General features: G+C 37.0%; 2 protein-coding genes across 9 annotated transcripts in view; one reads left to right on the forward strand and one right to left on the reverse strand.

Annotated features, from left to right (window-relative positions):
* Positions 1 to 8,439, forward strand: part of ART3 (ADP-ribosyltransferase 3 (inactive)) — a 51,717-nt gene extending 43,278 nt beyond the window's left edge. For 2 of the 8 annotated variants that reach the window (XM_070372545.1, XM_070372546.1), the window contains 5 exons: positions 2,427 to 2,459; positions 3,093 to 3,125; positions 4,861 to 4,893; positions 6,191 to 6,220; positions 8,045 to 8,439. In XM_070372545.1, coding sequence (XP_070228646.1) covers positions 2,427 to 2,459; positions 3,093 to 3,125; positions 4,861 to 4,893; positions 6,191 to 6,220; positions 8,045 to 8,184 — 269 coding nt within the window. In that variant the 3' untranslated portion in view covers positions 8,185 to 8,439. The remainder of the gene's footprint in view (positions 1 to 2,426; positions 2,460 to 3,092; positions 3,126 to 4,860; positions 4,894 to 6,190; positions 6,221 to 8,044) is intronic. The other 6 variants (XM_070372548.1, XM_070372549.1, XM_070372550.1 and 3 more) reach the window with 4 other exon arrangements.
* A 2,501-nt stretch (positions 8,440 to 10,940) lies between these two features.
* Positions 10,941 to 20,274, reverse strand: part of NUP54 (nucleoporin 54) — a 33,061-nt gene continuing 23,727 nt past the window's right edge. The window contains exons 9-12 of the mRNA XM_005899158.2: positions 18,111 to 18,218; positions 13,917 to 14,036; positions 13,500 to 13,610; positions 10,941 to 11,548 (exon numbers count right to left, since the gene is read on the reverse strand). Of these exons, the coding sequence (XP_005899220.2) occupies positions 11,420 to 11,548; positions 13,500 to 13,610; positions 13,917 to 14,036; positions 18,111 to 18,218 (468 nt within the window). The 3' untranslated portion in view covers positions 10,941 to 11,419. The remainder of the gene's footprint in view (positions 11,549 to 13,499; positions 13,611 to 13,916; positions 14,037 to 18,110; positions 18,219 to 20,274) is intronic.

Here is a 20,274-nt window from a genome sequence, read left to right on the forward strand (position 1 = left end):
GGGATGGGAGCGCCCTGTATTTCTCTTCTCCTGCCCGAGATCCTTTAACTGTTTGGTGACTAAATCTTACAAACTGTCTGATTGGGGATGTTTCCCTCAAGCTCCTAGGAGCGGATGGTCTGACAGGGGAAGTTTCTCTTAGGCCTTTTGGGGCATCTTTGTTTAAGAGATGCCAATCTCCATCAGAGTGATATTTAGCTGTTATCTCGCCTAAATTCTCTTTTTGTTTTGGGGAAGGCTGATCTTGTTCCTCATCCCTATCTTTAGGTTGTTCCTGAGTAGTCACGGCTGCTAACATTTTTCTTAGTTGCCGATAGTCAGGCGGGTCTTCGTTTTTCTCATTTTCCTCAGGTTTAACTACAGTTTCAACATCATTTTCCTCTTTAAAAGTTACTCTTTTAGATTTAGGGGCAGGTTTAGCTACAGCATTTTCTTCACTATCCCTTTTAAGATGTACTTTTTCTGAATCAGGGGCAGGATCTAAGACATCTCTAATGATATTCCATAAGGAAAAGGCGTCATTAGGCACCTTTTCTGAGCCATGTCGCATGGTAAGTTTTTAGCTGTTTTCCTACTTTTTCCCAGACATCTAAGTTAACAGAGCCTTCGTCTGGAAACCAGGGACAGTGCTCTTGTACAAATGAAAGAAATGATTGAATGGCAGATTTTTTAACTTTGATTCCTCTTTTACCTAATAACTGTAAAATTACTCCTATAAAGAGCTGTCTTTCATTTGATTCAGTATTACCCATGTCAGAAAATTAAGTATAGTAAAAGATTTTGCTTTAAGCTATCAAAAGATCAGGCTTTTCTTTGGCCTTTTAACTTCAGAAACTGTTTTTCTCTCTAAGTCTAACTCTTTAACACTTTCAACACTTCCCACTCCTCTCGCCCTGTCTATCCTACAGGGGTCCCATGGCACTCGAGTGGGGTCCTAGCCGTCCCGAACACTGGAAGAACAATAGGGCTGGTGACCCAGATTGTCCCGGGAGGAACAGTAGGCTGATGGCCCAAACTGTTCTGAGGGAGGAGCAGTAGGGCTGGTCACCCAAACTGCTCCGTGGGGAACAAGAGGGCTGATAACCCAGTTGTTCCGAGAACGGGGGCAATAGGGCTGGTAACCCCAATTGCTGGGAGCTTACCTTCGAAAATCCTGTATCGGGCGCCACCTGCTGGGGACCAGCCCCAGCTGATCCAGGGTATTCAAGGAGAGACGGCCTAGGCGACTATTTATATGCTAATTAGAGATATAGAGAACAATAGAATGAGGATAGCTCAGTAGGAAAATTCAGTGGAGAAAAGAAGCTGAGTAGCTTGGTTTACGCTGGGAGACCAATAAAACTTCAAGACAAGAAGTTTGCACCACTTACGAGGCCGCAGGCGCCCTCGAATAGCGGAAGGTGTCTCACCCTAGACACCTTCTCGAGTGGGTCTTAGAAGCCCAGGCATGATTAGTAAGCGTGCAGGGTTCCAAGGCCCAGATGGAGACTCAGCTGGAGTTAAAGGAAGAATGACATGGGGAGACCAAGCGTTGGTGAGCAAGGCCCGTAGCTTTATTTTTAACAGGGGCTTTTATACCCTAAGTTACACATAGAGGATAATAGGGGATGCAAAGTCAGCAGTCTTTGGTTCTTATCAAAAACCAAGGTTTCTTTCCTGCAAATGTATCGATACAAATGGTTTAGGTGATTTACATCATCTTCTGGCCAGAAGGCCTACTAACATTTTATGACTCTTGACAAGGACTTATCAACAAAGACTTACTTTTCTAAGAGTAATTATTTCAAGGTTTGGCACCATCTTCCAAAGATAAAATTGCATTCCTATAGGGCGGATGTGTAATGGGTTTACAACAAAGAAAGAATTTATTACCTTAAGGGTCTAAAGTTACTAACACCAAGGCCTACTACTTATTTTTTTCTACATACCCACTATTAATTGATACATATTCAAGGATACAATTCAGGGATGTGAAAAACTTGGCAACAAGCATTGACTCATCAATGAAATCCTTTACTAGTTTATTCTGACAGTTTTTAACTCTCTGAGAGGCTCTAAGCTATTTGAATATCTTTGCTTCCCATGCCTCTGGAGGCTGGGAGACTGTAAACAATCGTATGCATAGCTGCAGGAGTCCGGTAAACTTGTCAGGTGAGTTAGAGAGCCATCAGAGGGGTTTGGATTTAAACACCCTAATTGCCCAGGAACTTTATTAATTGAGCTGTAAGTTAACTCTTTGACAGAGAGAGAGAGATGGTGGTAGGGGACAGCCCCAGTAAAGTCAGAGGTGAGAGCACAAAGCAACAAAGTAGGCAGACTCTGGTTTTTTGGGGGAAAATGGAGATGGGGGCTGGTATACACAAAAGGGAGCATTAACAATGCAAGATAGTTGATTAAAATTAACCAGTATTCCTTTCTGTCTTCAGGTATGAAAAGCCAGGAAGCCACCCAGATACCTGGTAAGACAGCTTTATTTACACTCTTGGTCCAAATATGAGAAAGAAGGCTTCCTCCAGGTATTAAAGAGAATATTGTCATGAGACAACTAGTCATTAATATTTCCTTTACAGCCTCCTTCCTGCCTGTCTTTCTACAGAATTTTAGCTGGAGAAGAGAGTAGGAAAGTGCCTTTCCTCCCCAGTGTGTGTGCATTCTTGGAGCAGGACAGTTAGCTCTGTTGGGGGCAGGCAGAAGGCAGGCTGCTGCAACCTGGATGCATGCAGCCCAGCCTTAGATTCCACAGCTAAAGGTATTTAGTAGAAACTTCCGACTTTATGCAAAAGCTGATTGTTAGCTTTGGCTATTAATAAAACCATCTCGGCATCTAGGATCTGCAGGTAACTAAGCATAGTATTCTCCTGGCATAGAGGCAGACTTAGTGAGGCGCCACGACAGAAGGCTTTTCTGAGTCTGGCATAGATTTGCACAGTGAGGGTTCATGTAGCCAGAACTTTGTAAGTAAAAGCCAGAAACTACAGTGCAGGTGGGCTCTCTGGTGCTTGTATCACTTGAGTTCATGAGACAAGAAGCAGTTTGAAAATTGTACTTACTGGAACACTCTGCAAGTCACTGAAAATTTCTTTCTCATTTAGGAATGAAAATTCCAGAATCTTTTTCACTACCTGGTAAGTAATGTTAGGCATGCTGGAGAGGAGACTGCCAGTCTGGGAAGTATAGATATATTTGTCACCATTACATATGCAGGGAGGTTAAGTACTTTGCGCAAGGTCACATGAGTGGAAGATCTAGGTTCTTATAACCAAATTGTTGTTCAGTTGCTAAGTCATGTCCTACTCTTCGTGGCCCTGTGAACTACGGTATGCCAGGCTGCTCTGTCACTATTTCCTGGAGTTTGCTCAAACTCACGGCCATCAAGTTGGTGATGCTGTCACCCCCTCCTCCTCCTGCCCTTAATCTTTCCCAGCAACAGGGTCTTTTCCAGTGAGTTGGCTCTGTATCAGGTGGCCAAAGTATTGGAGCTTCAGCATCAGTCCTTCCAAGTTCCGGGTTGATTTCCTTTTGGATTGACTGGTTTGATTTCCTTGCAGTCCATGGGAGTTTCAAGTGGGTAGCCATTCCCTTCTCCAGGGAATCTTTCTGGCCCAGGGATCGAACCCCAGTCTCCTGCATTACAGGCAGATTCTTTACTGTCTGAGCCACTAGGAAAGCTGCTATGACCAAGAACCAGTTTCTTAAAATTTATGGCTCCTCAAGTGTTTTTCCAGTATATTTATCATGCATATTTAACCTACCTTTAAGATATAACTATGAAAACAAGTATTTTAAAAAGTGTGAGGCTATTGCTGAATGCAAGGCTTGTGAGGGGCCTTGAGTTTCTATGGCCGGAGAAACTGAACAGTGTGACTCCCGTCAAGTCAAAAGGACCTCAGAACTTATGCTAATAGGGGAGGAAAAAAAATTAAAAGGCCCTCAAACTTAATTTTTATCTCTGAGACAAGGAGAAGACAAGGAGAAGGTTAAAAAAAAAAAAAAAGACATGATCTACTATTTTACCAGAGAGCTATGGACAGTAATAAAACTGCTCTATGCCTAAGAATTGTCATCTTTCAAATGTGGCTAACACACATATGTTGCCTTATGGAGATACCTGTAAGGCCTATGAAAACACAAAATCTCAGGGTGCAAGCCCCTATCCAGTGCTTATAAATACTTCCTTTTGAATTCATAAGGTGTTTTGAAAATAATTTTTGGTAGGTTTTGTTATTATGGAATGATAATCTGTTAAGGAAATAGATTTCTGGCATCTGCTAAATGGCATCCATCCACACAGCACTGAGCTTTGCTTAACATTGCTGCCTTTGGGTACTGCGTGCTGTGGGCAGGAACCAGCCGTTCACAGTTCACTGTGACCAAGAGAGAGAGGTTCCAGCAACACTTTTATATTCACCCAGATTTGAATGATTGAACTTACTTGGCCACAACTTTGGAAGTGAACCTCTAGTGACCTTGATGGCACACTTTGTCTACATCTCTTCAGCTCGCTGGACCCGAGTGTACATAGTACTCTCATTGGCACCGTACTAGGCACACTGGGTTTTGAAAGGCAGTTGCTTAGCAAGGTATGGGGGATGCACATGGTCTGTATAGACAGACCCAACTTCATGAAGTCTCTCCTCTGCCATTTTCCTCTTGGTAACTTTGTATAAGTTATTTCACTTTTCTGGACCTCTACTTCTGCATCTGTAAAACAAGGAAAGCTTCTGTCTTGCAGAACTAAAGTCCTAATTTAGGATTAAAGTCCTAATGAGATAAAGCCCTGACAAAACAAATGGTGGGTTAAAATAGTAAATGGTAGTTGCCTTTACTATTATCTGAATAATAAATCTTTTTCTCATTTAGGAATAAAAATGTTACAACCGGATGAAAAACCTGGTAAATTTTTTAGAAAATTCTTTTATGTATGTAGGGGTGGAGGCACCATGGGGTCTGAGTCCTTTACTGTAATCGCTCACTGAGCTCCATATTAAGGGGTCTGGACACTTGGGCTGTATAGCTTGACATCCAGTCTGCAAGCCACAGGGGAGGGCTGAGGACTCCTTTCAGTGTGAGCAGCGGACTGCTCTTAGGGCTCCCTGGGTCAGGCAGAGACAAAGGCAGTTGACCTGAAGCTGGGACAGTTGACCTCCAGCTGCGCCTGTCTATTCCAGAAGGGGCAGGTTTCTCCAGGTGAGCAGGCTACTGAGGGAATCTGTAGTCACAGGAATGGCAGCATCAAGGAGGGGTGTGTGAGCCCTGCACAGCGTGGGACATGCTTTCTGCACTCCTTACTGCACGCTCCATGTCCTCCAGCAATAAGCCGCTCAGTTTTGCTGGGACTGTTTTGTATGTATTGTGCCCTTTCTTAGAAAACTGTTATAGTGCAGGCTTTTTTAAAGGTGATGTCAAAACATTTACACAGAATCTCATATAATCCAATGAGAGAAGTACTGCTACCATTTCAGAGATGAAAACATGGAATATAGGGAAGTTAAGGAACCTGTAAAAGGCTAGAACGAGACAATCAAGACCCAAACTTACCAAGTTTTGTTCATTTTCTGTTGCATGACACTTGTCTACCAGCTGGATGTAGTTACAGAAAATACACCTCTAATCTGGGCTTCTAGAATTGGCATTTGGCTTCAGAGCCATCAAAATATGGAAATATTGCAATATTTTAATTTTAACACACTTGGAGTTGGAATAGCATAGTAATTAAGAGCAGAGGCTTTGAAAGCAGGTATTGCTCCCGCTGATTACCAAGCATAAAAGTTGTGATTTTATGCAACTTTTGGGGAAATCTGTATTAATATGGATAACTCTACTACCTAGTAGGGCTGTAAGAAGTAAAAGTGTTAATGTACATTAAGTATTTGGTCAATGTGTGACACAGTAAGCATTCAGTAAATGGTAGGTGCTGTAGTTGCACTTGGGAATCTGAGGTTAATATGTAAAAAAGACTTCTCTATAAACAAAATTTTAACTTTTTAAAATGGAAACACACATACATTGTAAAAAAAAATTTCAAAGCATGCAAATAAGTAAACTTAGACCCTCCCCCCAATACCTGTAAGTCTAATATCCTGACCTTCAGTCCCACACCCAGAGATAACCAAGTTTGCTTAATCATTTAATGAGATTTTTTTCTCTTTGGTGTACAATGCAATTAACTGAACATCTGTTTCTATTTTAGAAGACAAAAGCCAAGATATCAAACAGCCTAGTAAGAAATATTTCTTTTCCTTAATTGATAATGTCTGTTTCTGCAATATACAAAAACTGAGAAAGTTTTTTTTAAAAAAAGACATCAATCTCGAGTTTAAAGCATCCTAACAGAATATAATGTCACATCCAAATACTTGTATGTGCGAATGGTGGGGGCAACTTGATTTTGTTTCTTAAGCAGTGATTTTCAACTGTATATAGAGACTACTTTTTCAGGCAATGGTTCTCAACTCTATCAACCCAATTCTTTTAGAACAAATATTTTATAAAGGTATTCTGAAATAAAATTCTTAGTTAAGACCCACTTGCACCCATAAAAAAATCAAGTAATGTCCTAATGATATAACAAAATTATAAACATTTCAGTATGTAAATAAATGCCTACATTATTCTACATAATGAAGTAGTCAGATGATTCTGTTTAATTACACAAATAAATTTGGATTTAAGAGAAACCTGGAAGCTATTCTATATAAGAAAAATGAAAGTGGAGAAATACTGTGGGCTTATTAGGTAGAAACTAATTAGATACTAAACTAATAATCTAAACTTATTATATAGAAACTAATGTTTATTAAAACTATCCAAATACATTTTGCCTATATGTAAAACAGGGTCTGGATATAAATACATTTTTAATTTACATATATGTCTACCAGTGCATTTGAAATTTATGTGGAAGTGGGTCAGTTTTTCGTTGTGCAAGACTGTCCACAGCATGGTACTGGTCTTCTACTTCTATACCCCACTGCTGTGATAATCAAAAAATATCCTGACAAGTTTGCAAACTGCCTCTTAGTAGGCCCTTGAGAACCCCTTGAGAATCACTGCTCTCTAGTAGCAAACTAATGCAGGAGTGCATCCGCCTGTCCATTTCCCCATAACTGCATGTTTATGATTATGGCAAGCAAATACATTGATGATTTGAAGGTTTTATAATATTGCCATGGTTTCACTTATGAAATGTGAATGGTGAGCCCATCTGGGTCTTTCCAGTCAGTCTTCCCTGGTAGTCTAAACCAGAACACAGTCAAAAGTCAGACATCTACATTAAGGGCAGTGTGAATCACACCATCCTGGATGGCTGGACTCTACTGAACCTCTCTCTGCTAGTTCAGATGGAAGGGAAGTGGTTTTCTCCAGAGTAGTGTTTTTTTTTTTTTTTTTTTTAACTTTACAATATTGTATTAGTTTTGCCAAATATCGAAATGAATCCGCCACAGGTATACCTGTGTTCCCCATCCTGAACCCTCCTCCCTCCTCCCTCCCCATACCCTCCCTCTGGGTCGTCCCAGTGCACCAGCCCCAAACATCCAGTATCGTGCATCATTTTATGTATAAAGGGAAAATTTTTTTCTTTTTTTTTTTTTAAATCAGCTTGCAGGGCTTAGTGTTTTAAAAAATGCAGCTATATTCCATTGTATACTGGTAGAATATACATATGAAATATACCATTGTACTCAAAATAGATAAGACACAGCATTAAACTTTTATCTTTTATATACAGAAAATGAAAATTTTCAATTGCCAAGAAATTCTAGTGAACTTGAACAATGAGAAATTACTTTTGTCTACTTAAATACTAAAAAGGCTGTGGAAACCTGGATAAAACCTAGATCAACACACCTTGATGATACATATGAAAATATAGCCCCCAGCCTGTAATGAACTGTGTTTATTTTAAAGTTGTCCTGGTTTGAAGTACTTGATATATGTTTCTAATCTAACTTGTCTGTTCATATATTCAGGAAATATGCTGTCAGTAGATGAAATGTGATACTCAGAATGACATGTGTCAGTGACTGTGTGTTCTCATTAACAGCTCCAGCTCCAGCAGTTCCAGTTCCAGGTCCCAAAAGCCATCCCTCTGCATCTTCTGGCAAAATGCTCCTTCCCCAGTGTGGGACATTCATCATTTTAATCAGTGTTTCTGCTATAAATCTTGGTCGCTCTGTAGTCTGATACATTCTTTACTTGTACTTTACATTGTACTTGAAATACAACTACAGGCATCCCACAGAAATCATTGAAGGGAATGATGTATTTTTCACTTGTTGGTCAACATTCAGTTGATAAAACGTGAATTTGTTATTCACTTAGCAAATCTGGTAGTAAACCCAGATATCATAGAATTTGTTTTTCACTTATTTCTATATTAATTTTATGATTGTAAAAAAAACTGTATACTTTTAATTCAATAAAAGACCTTTAATTTCAGTAGAATTGCCAGATACTGAAAGGCTGTTGCTAAACCATGAAAAGATGCCAGGATTCTTGGCCTCCGGAGGAGAAGAATTCAATCCGGGGCCAGAGACAAGGCTTGATTGCTCAGAGCTTTTGTGTAATAAAGTTTTATTAAAGTTAAAGGAGATAGAGAAAGCTTCTGACATAGGCATCAGAAGGGGGCAGAAAGAGTACCTGCTTGCTAGTGTTAGCAATGGAGATATATACTCTCCAGTGAATCAAAAGAATGTCTGGAGGTTGTAAAGACCTCACCAGACCTACTCCCATAATTTACATTTTAAGATAACAGGATTAGCCAGAAGGTTTAATCCAGAGACTGTCCTCAGGCAGGATACATTATTGTTATATAATCCTAAAGAATGTAGAGGGGAAAAAAGTTTGTCCTTTCTTCCTCCTTGAGAATTCCAGACCCCTCTCTCCTTGGGGACCCCTAGGCTTCTTATCAACCTGCCTAGGAAATGACTCTCAATACTAAAATATCAATAATGCTAGTGGTTAACATGAATTTAATTCCTGAATTAAAATTTTAAAGGTGTTTTACTCATCTTTAAAGGATCAGACTTTGACTTCAAATAGTATATTCTTTCAGTCTCTTCATTTTCCTTCTATATAGGAACACTTTGTATTTTTACAAACACAAGAGTTTACTAAGTATTACACATACACAGTCCCTAACTTGAACCTCATATTAACCTAGGAAGGCAGACAGTACTAAATGAGTATGTGGGCTCAGTAGGAAAGGAGAATGAGGGAAGTGCAGTAAGGTGCTCTTTTCCCCAAGAAAAAGAGTGGTTGAATGGTAACTGATTTAGGCATGGACTTTGATAAGTGACACTTGTTTACACTGCCAACGTTTCAAAAAGAACTTAGGCCATTTTCAGAGATACAGAAAAACTTCATGAAGTCTAAACTAGGTGTTAAGGGTTCAGTGTGCTTTAATTCTACCATTTACCTCTCTTCATGTTGAGAATTTTGAGTGAACTATCCACAAGAACCATTATGCAGTTCACAGAACGTGTATAAATTGTGCTAGAGAGCACAACTTAGTCCTGAGGCCAAAGTGAGTCTGATTTACATCCAAATCTAGAACTTGGTTATCATTTGCTTGGAGCACAAGTCAGGTACACACCAGGGCTGCTTATCTATCTAACCAGCTGCATGAACAAGGCCTGTAGCCTGCCTTACACATGTAGTCACCAGCAGAATTGAAACTTAGGAGGCTAACTGGACCTGTCTTTAAAAGGCAGACCCTGAGCCCTGTTTAGGGCTTGTGAAATTAGAAATTAAGAATATGACAGCACAAAAAATTAAAGGCTAGAGAGGTGAGCATGGTTAGCCATCTGTCCAACAGGATGTTGCTCACTGAGGAGCAATTCTCATTTGTTAAATCACTAGTTCTTCCCACAGTAAGAGGGTGTGCAGAGGGGCAAACTCCTTTCACCTTTGGCTACAAGGATGAGAAAGACAGAGGTGTTAGAAGAAACAGCCCACGAGCCTTGTTTGTGGCTCCTACACAACTGTTAGCTAGTCTGCATCTGGACACATTCCTCCAGTGGTATCTCAGAGGGGGCCTCTGGATACACAGCATACCACACTCCTCGCCATCCTCATAGTAACACAGTGGCAGGGTTCACATGCTGTTTATGACACCTCTCATCATAAGCCAAAGCATGACGCAGAAATGCAGAGTGAAAGCATTCCAAGAGGGGCTAACATGATGCAGTGAGATGTACCGTGTGTAGTCAGAGAAATTGCTTAAATTATCTGGTTTTAAAGAATGACTATTGCACATTACCATGTCTAATTTAGATTTTCCAGTGTTTTCAGATGCTAATGATGTATTAGAGAATTCTTATATATGAAGTAATTTCTATTTGCTGTACCCTGGTCAAAATACATCAGTACTGAGGGTGAAGTGAAAGTCTCTTAGTCATGTCCAACTCTTTGCAACCCCATGGACTGTAGTCCTTGGAATTCTCCAGGCCAGAATACTGGAGTGGGTAGCCTTTCCCTTCTCCATGGGACCTTCCCAACCCAGGGATCAAACCCAGGTCTCCCGCATTGCAGGCAGATTCTTTACCAGCTGAGCCACAAGGGAAGCCCTTCACTTTGAGGGTGAAGTCAGACTTAAAACCAGGTTAAAACTGAAATACTTGAGTTGTGATTATGATTTAATACTTGTATGAACATCAATCATCTTTCTCCCAGAACCAAATAAAGCACCAGACAGAATTATATAAAAAGTAATTATAATCAAGATTTATTTATGTTTTCATATTTTTTAGAAATAAAGAGGTTTAAAAAACAAAAATGGTGCAAAAATGATAAAATGTAATTCTTCTGTTATATCCTAATTGCTTACGTGTGTTCTGTAAATTCCAAATAAGTAAAATAATATAAAAATATATATTCAAATCTTTATAGAATGAAAAGAAAACCACATTAATCATTAAATACTCTTGGATTTTCTTTACTCCTCCCACAGATGAATTCACAAATATAAAAACTGACATTTACATTCTGAAGTACAAATCTCCAGCAGCCAAGTAATTATACAGTTTATTTTGTTATGTGCAAAGTAGACATTTCATATTTACTTGCTATGGAAAGCAGAGTACAGGCTCAATGGAGAATAATCATTAAACATAGATTATTTTTAAGAACACTGCTGTTGTAAAAATGTAGAATAGTAAATATTTTTTGGTAATTATGTATTTCTCTTTTAAAGTAATTACAGCTTTTAGATATAAATCTTTAAAAGGCTATCTCTGAAGTGAGGTGACTGTTATTTCAGATTTGATGAATAATAATTTTTCAGTAACCTTCTCAAAAACCAAGTCAGGAGAGAGGATTGTTTTTTCCCCCCTTCCACGTGGTCAGTTTCATTTTTAAAGAAGGCCTGTTGTAACACGAAGATGTATTTCACAAACCTTTAACATAAGTTTGTGAGCTGTCAACTGAAGACACCACCTCTGATGTGGATGGTTTCATTCAATCCATGTTCTACCAACTTGATATCTTCTAAGTCATCTTTTATGATGCTAATCAAGTGGCTAAGGCCTTCCTGTTGTTGTTTCAAATGCTAGAAGGAATCAAAAAAAAAATCAATGTATTTCTCTATTAAACTGCAAGCTACTTACAAGAAAAAGGCTTATTTTTCATTATTTTACTAGCAACACAGGACTCAGTTGCTCTCATATGCATATTTTAAAAATTCGCATTGTATCTTTTGCTAACACTTTTAAATACAGTTAAATACTGTGAAAAGCAAAATCAAATATGTAATAAACATAACAGATTTTACAAAAGATGCAGATCTTTAGATTCCTTTTATCAACCTGTGATAAAAAACCAGTTATATTAAAACAATGCAAGAAGGTACTCAAATATAGATTAACAAAATAATCATTCTGAGAATTTCCATGTTTTCAAGTACAAAGTATAAACTGATAACGGTGGTAACTACTATTGCTAACATTTCAGGTGTTTATATTATTCCCAATTTTACTGCATATATACTCATTCTAATATGTTGGAATTGTTCTCATTTAATTATAAATATGAATATAATCAGGTATATGTATAAATTAAAAGATGCTTACTCCTTGGAAGGAAAGTTATGACCAACCTAGATAGCATATTCAAAAGCAGAGACATTACTTTGCCAACAAAGGTTCGTCTAGTCAAGGCTATGGTTTTTCCAGTGGTCATGTATGGATGTGAGAGTTGGGACTATAAAGAAAGCTGAGCACCAAAGAATTGATGCTTTTGAACTGGGGTGTTGGAGAAGACTCTCGAGAGTCCCTTGGACTGCAAGGAGATCCAACCAGTCCATCCTGAAAGAGATCAGTCCTGAGTGTTCATTGGGAAGACTGATGTTGAAGCTGAAACTCCAATACTTTGGCCACCTGATGCAAAGAGCTGACTCATTTGAAAAGACCCTGATGTTGGGAAAGATTGAGGGCAGGAGGAGAAGGGGGCGAGAGAGGATGAGATGGTTGGATAGCATCACTGACTCAATGGACATGAGTTTGGGTAAACTCCGGGAGTTGGTGATGGACAGGGAGGCCTGGCATGCTGCAGTCCATGGGTCACAAAGAATTGGACACGACTGAGCGACTGAACTGAACTGATAACTTTTTGAGAACCCAAGAGCCAAACTAGTTTTTAGTTGCATAAAACAGCAATATTCATTCTAAAGCACATAATAAAATTAGATAAATAAGGACATTTATAACTACCTAAAATCCTCAGGCCATGCCAATTAGTCCTATCTAATATGTTCCACAGAGTTTGCCATCTTAATATTTTTAGACAGTTGCTTAATGGATGAACAGCTTTCTTTAAACCAATCTGTATTTATACTAATGAAAGTAAGCTAGAGTAGTACTTCCTAATGTTTTCATAGAAGTGAGCCTTAGACAAGTGGTCTGAGGTCTTGGCTCCTGTAGCCTCCACCCAGGTCCCCTGAGGGCTGATGGGATCAGTAACCCTCCCTTCAGCAACTACCATTCTACTCTTGGGTACACCATATGAATGGAATCCTACAACTTTTGTCCTTTCAAATAACCGGCTTATTTCACGTAATGTCTTCAGAGTTCATCCATGATGTGTGTGTGTGTATTAACTGCCTGCCTTTTTAAGGCTAATACTCCATTGTATACATATACCATATTTTGTCTACTTATCCATCTGTTGACACCTGGATTGCTTCCACTTTGGCTACTGTGAATGATGCTTCTATGAACATGGGCATGCAAATATCTGAGTCACTACGTTCAATTCTTACAGGTACATTCCCAGAAGTAGGATTGAGGGACTGTACTACAATTCTGTATTTAATATTTTAAGGAAGCATTTTTCACAGTGCCTGTGTATATCATTTTACATTGCCACTAGCAATGCACGACAGTTCCATTTTCTTTACATCCTCTAAACGTGTTATTTTCTGGAGGGTGTTTTGTTTTGGATAATAGCCATCCTTATGGACATGAATTCACCTTTTAAAAAGTGCACTCCAGTGGAAAACTTACCTGCTTGATTTCTCGTAACAGATCTGCGTCTATGTAATATCTTTCTTCAGATCTGACTGCTCCAAAGTGATTCTGCATCCTGATTTGGGACATCAGTTCATTTAGTCGGCCCTTAAAAATAATACTGAGTTGAATTATAACTGCTCACAACAGCAACCATTTCTAAGAGAATGTTTTAAAAGGATGGATACTACTATAATTAAAGGCATTTCAATTCTCCTTTTGTACTTCGTTTGAAACATTAATACAATCATACAATTAATACATGCCCAGTATATCATGATTAAGAGTCTACTTTAGAAAGCAAGTTTTAATTAAAAAGAACATGTACTTAATAAAGAACATGTACTTGGTCTTTTTGAAGACCAAGTAACATTTCTGAGCCACCTGAAACAAATTCTAGCTTTATGGTCTTACCTTAAACTGAGTAGGGGCATTTAGTTCACCCTGAATTGTATCTAGCTGAACTCGCAACTGCTCTTCATCAGCTTGGATGGCATACCCACTCTTCCTCTGAATTTCCTGTTTGATTAGGACCTACACAAAGAAAGCCCAACAATAACAATAGAATTATCTCTCTTCATTTATGCAGGTAATTTTATTACACATCAACTGTTGAAAGAAATTAGCTAAATACAATAGTTAGAATCATAACAGTTCAAGATTTGAATTGTTTGCCCATTCTTATTAGGCAAGTTACATGAATTTTAATGACCACATGATTTTCATGATTAGCCAATAATTAAGCATTCTTATATCGAGGGGGATATATAGTTTCTAGTTTTGACACTCTGAACAATGCTATAATAGTTTTGTCTGTGTATATAATATCTTTATTTACTGGTATAGACTGCCATGAATTCAAGATTGCTGGGTTTAAAGGTAGGTGTGTTCAGTCTTCAGAAGCTGCTAAATTGCTTTCCCAAATATCCTAGCAACTTATGTATTCATAAGACACACATAAGACTACCCTTTTCCACACATTTCTGTCAGCAATAGGTAATGACGTTTAAAGTTTTTCCAGTCTGATGAGTACTAAAGCATCACACGATTTTTCTTTTTTAAAAATCTGCATCCTCTTGATTGTTTTTTCTTTCTTGGCCACTTGGCTTCTGGGATCAGTTCGGTTCTTAGTTCCTTGACCAGGGATTGAACCCAGACTCCCTGCAGTGGAATTGGGGAGCTTTAACCACTGGACCACCAGGGGATTCCACCCCCACCTTGAATGTTGAAGGACCATCTTCCACCAGGTAAGAACTACTCCACATCTGCCCTTCTGTGAATTGCCTTTACACATTTGCCTGTATTTCAGCTGGGGTTTTAGGGGTCAAAATGTAGCACTTCTTTGTAAGATACAAATATTTACAACGAAAATCAGTGCTGTTTCCAAATTCACAATTTTCTTTTTCTAAAATCACTTGACTACTAACAAATGGCTTCTGTTTTCTTTTGCTATACAAAATTTTTGTTAGTCAATTTTGTTTTACAGTTTCTGGTTTTCTGGCTACATGTCTCTTCAATCCCTAGGTTGTTCATGTAGCTTCATAAATTTCTTAAGAGTTAAGTCTTTAATACCCCTTGTTTTTGTATATGGGCTTCCCTGGTGGCTCAGATGGTAAAGAATCTGCCTGCAGTGCGGGAGACTGGGGTTTGATCCCTGGGTTGGGAAGATCCCTTGGAGGACAGCATGGCAATCCACTCCAGTATTCTTACCTGGAGAATCCCCGAGGACAGAAGAACCTGGAGCTAACTGGTACATGGTGTGATACAGTGGTCAAATTTTCCAGATGGATAGACAATTACTAGCATTATTAACTAAACCCAATGAATTGAAATATCACCTTTTTCATATTAAGATACAATGTGCATCTATTTCTGGATTCTCTATTCTGTTCTGTGGATCTTTATGTCTAATCTTACACCAAGCCCATGTTAATTTGATTACAAGAACTTTAAATAGTTTCTAAAATTTGATAAAGCAAGTCCGCTACACTATTTCTTGTTTGTTTTCCTGAATCTATTCTCAAAAGTTATCCTTACTTATGTACTGAAAGATTTTAATCAGTTTGTTTAAAGCTGTAATTCACTCTTAAAATTTATAAAGTAGATATTTTCTTATCTAAGAATATGGTTTAATCTGTGAAAACTTTAATTCAGATTGTATATTTTCCTCACAAATTTATTCCTAAGTATTTTACAGTTTTTTCATGATAATGAATGGAATACTCTTATTTCCTTTAATAGTATAAAGAAACACTGATTTCTAAAACACTGATTTTAAAACACTTAACACTGATTTAGTATAAAGAAACACTAAAAATCTCATATTTAGCCATCTTACCACATTAATTCTATTATTTATTTCCTTGGGTTTTCTAGATACAGTCATATCATCAGCAAAGAGATAATCTCTTTTCATTGTTTTATACTAGTTTAATTACCCTGCTTATTTACAAAAACTTACATATTTTCCTTCCATGTGTTGCTAGGATAAATTATGTTCATAGATCCTGTTATAGAACCAACCGTCCATTCCTGAAATTAACCTTAGTCAAAGTATATTCCTTTAAGAAAAAAATTACATTCCTTTAGAATTTGATAATAGCTGGATTCTCTTATATTTTACTTAGGTTTTCTGCACTTGTTTTCTTTGGTCAGATTTACTGAGTTATAATCCACATACAACAAAATTCACCCTTTTTAGGAGTACAGTTCTATGTATTTAGATGAACACAGGTTACCCATCACCACAATCAAGATATAGAACATTTCTATCACCCAAAAAGTTCCCTCCTGCTCCTTGTAGTCTCCTCTCCTTTACTGCCGCTCCTAGCAACTACTGATCTATTACATACCTGTCGCTGTGCCTTTTTCATGATATCAGATAAAGGGAATTATATATAGCCTTTCAGTCTGGTTTATCTTACTTAGCATAATCTGCACCTCTATTAGAATTATCTGTTTATAAATTTTTATTTGGGGGTACTAAAAGCTGATGTAAAATGCTGCAGCTGCTCTGGAAAAATAATTTGGTTATTGAAAAGGTTGAACACAGAGGTACACATTACCAAGCAATTGCCAACCTTGGTTTATGTATCCCAAGAGAAACAAAAGCATATATCCACATAAACACTTGTACACAAGTGTTAATAGTAACATTCAGAATAGCCAAAAAAGTTTAAACAACCAAAATGTTCATAGATTGATGAAGAGATAAAATCTGTTAATCATACAATGAAATATTTATTCAGCAATAAAAAGGAAGTACTGTTACATGCTACAACATGAATGAACACTGAAAATATTCTGAGAAAGCCAGTCAAAAAATACCACATATTTTATGATTTCATTTACAAGAAGTGTTCAAAAATAGGCAAATCCATAAAAATGCAAAGTTGTTGCCTACAACTAGGGGGTTTAGGATAAAATGGGGAGTTGCTGCTTATGGGTATGGTGTTTTTTTAAATTTAGAGTGATGCAAATGTTGTAAAACTTGATTGTGGTGATGGTTGTACAAAGTTGTGAATATACTAAAAATAAAATAGGTGAATTGTATGGTATATGAATTATATCTTAAACTGTTAAAAAAAACAGCTATATTTTTCTTTTTGTCTGAAATAAAGTAACTTTAGAATTAGCTCATTAATGTTTAGACAAATGAATCTACTTGACCTTTGTGCTTTTTCCGCTGTTGGATCTTTAATAACTTTCCCAATTGCTTCTATGGTGTTTGTCTATTTAAGATGTTTTTTCTGTAGGTCAATTTAAATAATTTCCATTTTGCTAGAAAATCATCTAACATCTAAATTTATTGCCCTGAATTCCACTGTAGTATTTTCTTATTTTCTTGTGTATGTATGTGGTATTATCTCCTTTCTTACTTCTAATTTTTCTTTTCTGTCTTTAGGCTCATGAGATGAGTCTTTTTTTCCTTCTTCAGATTCATATTTAGCCATTTTAATGGTCTTTTTAAAGAAACAGCTCTTCAACTTATTCTGCTATGATTGTTTTCTGCTTCAATCATTCCACATCATCTTTATTTCCCTCTTACTGGTTCCTTTTGGCTTATCTGGATAATATTTTTCCTTGAGTACTAAGTTCTCTATTTTTTGCATCTTGTATCTTTAAAAAATGAAGTTTTTTAAGGCTATAAATTTTCATCCAAATTTCTGCTATATAATGTTTGTTTTCATGATAATTTCAATTTCATGATAAATTTCAAGTTGGTATTCATTCTTTTATTTCCTTGTTAATTTGCAAGTCTTTTGTTGCTTTTCATTCATTAATGGTTATACTCGCTATTTTTATGAAAACTAGATATTAATGATCTGATGCATATTTTTGCTATATCATAAAAGATGATTCATTTTCTCACTGCTTTCCTCCTACCCTCTCAATAAAATGCAAGTTTTAGAATATTTTCACTTTCTTCACCCAATCCTCTCCAGAGATCTAACCTCAGAGTTCTAAGTTTTAATGAGAAAGTTTGGTACTTTCAGACTATTATTATTTCCTTTTAGTATTTTTTTTTCTATTGCAAAAATCCATATTTAGCACTTCCATCATGTATATAGTCTTATAAATGTTGAAAAAAAAAATCCAAATCACTACCTGTAAAGTTCTGTGGGAAAGGTCCATAAGTTTCCTCTTGTATTGTGCAATTTTGGCCATGGTTGTAGTTTGATTCTTCTGTAATTCACCAATATCTTCAGATATTATCTGTTTAAAACAATTTTTTAAGGTAAATAAAGTATCACAACTATTAAGTTTACTACACGCAAAAGATGAGCCTGAGATTCATCTCTCAAAATATAAACTCCTTTAAATCTACTTTTGTATTTCTTCCACTTTTGTACATCCAGAAGTTAAAACGTACCATTCAAAAATTTCTTTAGAGCTCCAGGAACTTCAGTGATGAGGCAAAGTGTATAGAATAATAAAACATATTCTTCCGAAGTAACTAAGGAATTTGAATACTATGGAACAGAGCCAACAACCAGGCCATGAAAGTATAAAAGTTAAGATCTATAAAGTGACATGCAGGAGCCTTAAGAGACAATTAAATCTAACTACTTGAAGAAAGTATAGTATACACTATGCTTAGTCGCTCAGTCGTGTCCGACTGTTTGCGACCCTATGGACTGTAGCCCGCCAGGCACCTCTGTCCATGGGGATTCTCCAGGCAAGCATACTGGAGTGGGTTGCCATGCCCTCCTCCAGGGCATCTTCCCAACCCAGGGACCAAACCCAAGTTTCCTGCATTGCAGGTGGCTTCTTTACCGTCTGAGCCACCAAGGAAGCCCTGTATAGTATATGGTCCAATAGTAATTTTAACAGAATACTATGGAGAGATAGGCTCAGAGTGGAGGGAGAAAGGAAGGATATTAATTACACAACTGAGACATTTTTATGTCTCTGCAGATATTTAATTTGTTCTTTGCTTGGCCTAAAATCCTACTGTTCTACCTTATCTTAACCTTACAGAATTAGTTAAAATCCTAGTTCATTAAATATTCCTGATCAAAATTAACCCCATTATGATTGTTCCTATCATAATTAATCATTCTGTGACACTGGCTTATATTGAGATGTTATAAGTAAGAGTGTAAGAAGATTGTACAAGACATATTTTAGCATGTTTACCTACACATGTCACCTTTTAAGGAAACTTCAATGCCAGGCCATGTTGAAGGGACACAATTAGGTGACCAAATTTTATGTAACCCAGGCACCCTCTCCATCCCAATTTTGAAAAGTTTGCAGGGCTTCTAGACAACAAGAGTAATTATTATTCTATAGCAGCAATAGTAAGAAAAAATCGAAATGTTACCACTCACAGTATTTATTGACAAACACTAAAACAATCTAGAAATTAACCAAGAAAAAAATGCCTACGATTTTTAAAATTTATTTTAAAACTATTAACAAAAGACACAGGAGACTTCAATGAGAAAAGGAACATGTTCATGATGGAATAACAATATTACTAAGATTCAATTACATATTTAATGCAATTCCAACTAAAATTCTAGCATTCTGACAAACTCAATTCTAAAACTGTTATAGGATGAAGATCCATAAAGAGCTTTAAAAGTGTGAAAAGAACAAAGGCTGGAGATTCACTCTACCACATATCTTTAAAATATACTGCAAAGCTGTAAGAGTAAAAAAAATGTGAAACTGATTTAAGAACAGACTATATCACATATATATGGAAACTTGGTTTGGTAAATGCTTTGATAAATCATTGAGGAAAGTATCTGTGTTTTGTGGATAACACTGGAAAAAATAAGCCAGTATTTAGAGAAAGTTCATATCATATAGTATATATAAAGTGAATTCCATGAGGACAGAAGACTCAACTGTGAAAGGTTAAACTCTACAATAATAGAAAAAAACCTGCAGACTCTAAAGACCTTGGATGAGGAATGATTTCTTAAGAAAATTCCCCAAAAATAAGACACAAGGCCAAAAAAAACAATGGCTATCATTACATTAAAATTAAGATTTTCATAAACAAGACCCTACTTATCACACAGGGAACTATATTTAATATCCTGCAATACACCAAAATGGAAAAGAATATGAAAAAGAATATATATATAAATATATATGAAAAAAACTGAGTCACTTTGCTGTACAGGAGAAATTAACACAGCATTGTAAATAACAACAAAATAAAAGTCTTCAACTATGGACACTACAGACGTAATTAGCAGAGAAATAAGAAGAGTAGGAGATTTTCAAATGTTAGACGATGGGATTAAAATCTGGA

Source organism: Bos mutus, chromosome 6 (genome assembly GCF_027580195.1).
Source record: "Bos mutus isolate GX-2022 chromosome 6, NWIPB_WYAK_1.1, whole genome shotgun sequence".
NCBI lineage: Eukaryota > Metazoa > Chordata > Mammalia > Artiodactyla > Bovidae > Bos > Bos mutus.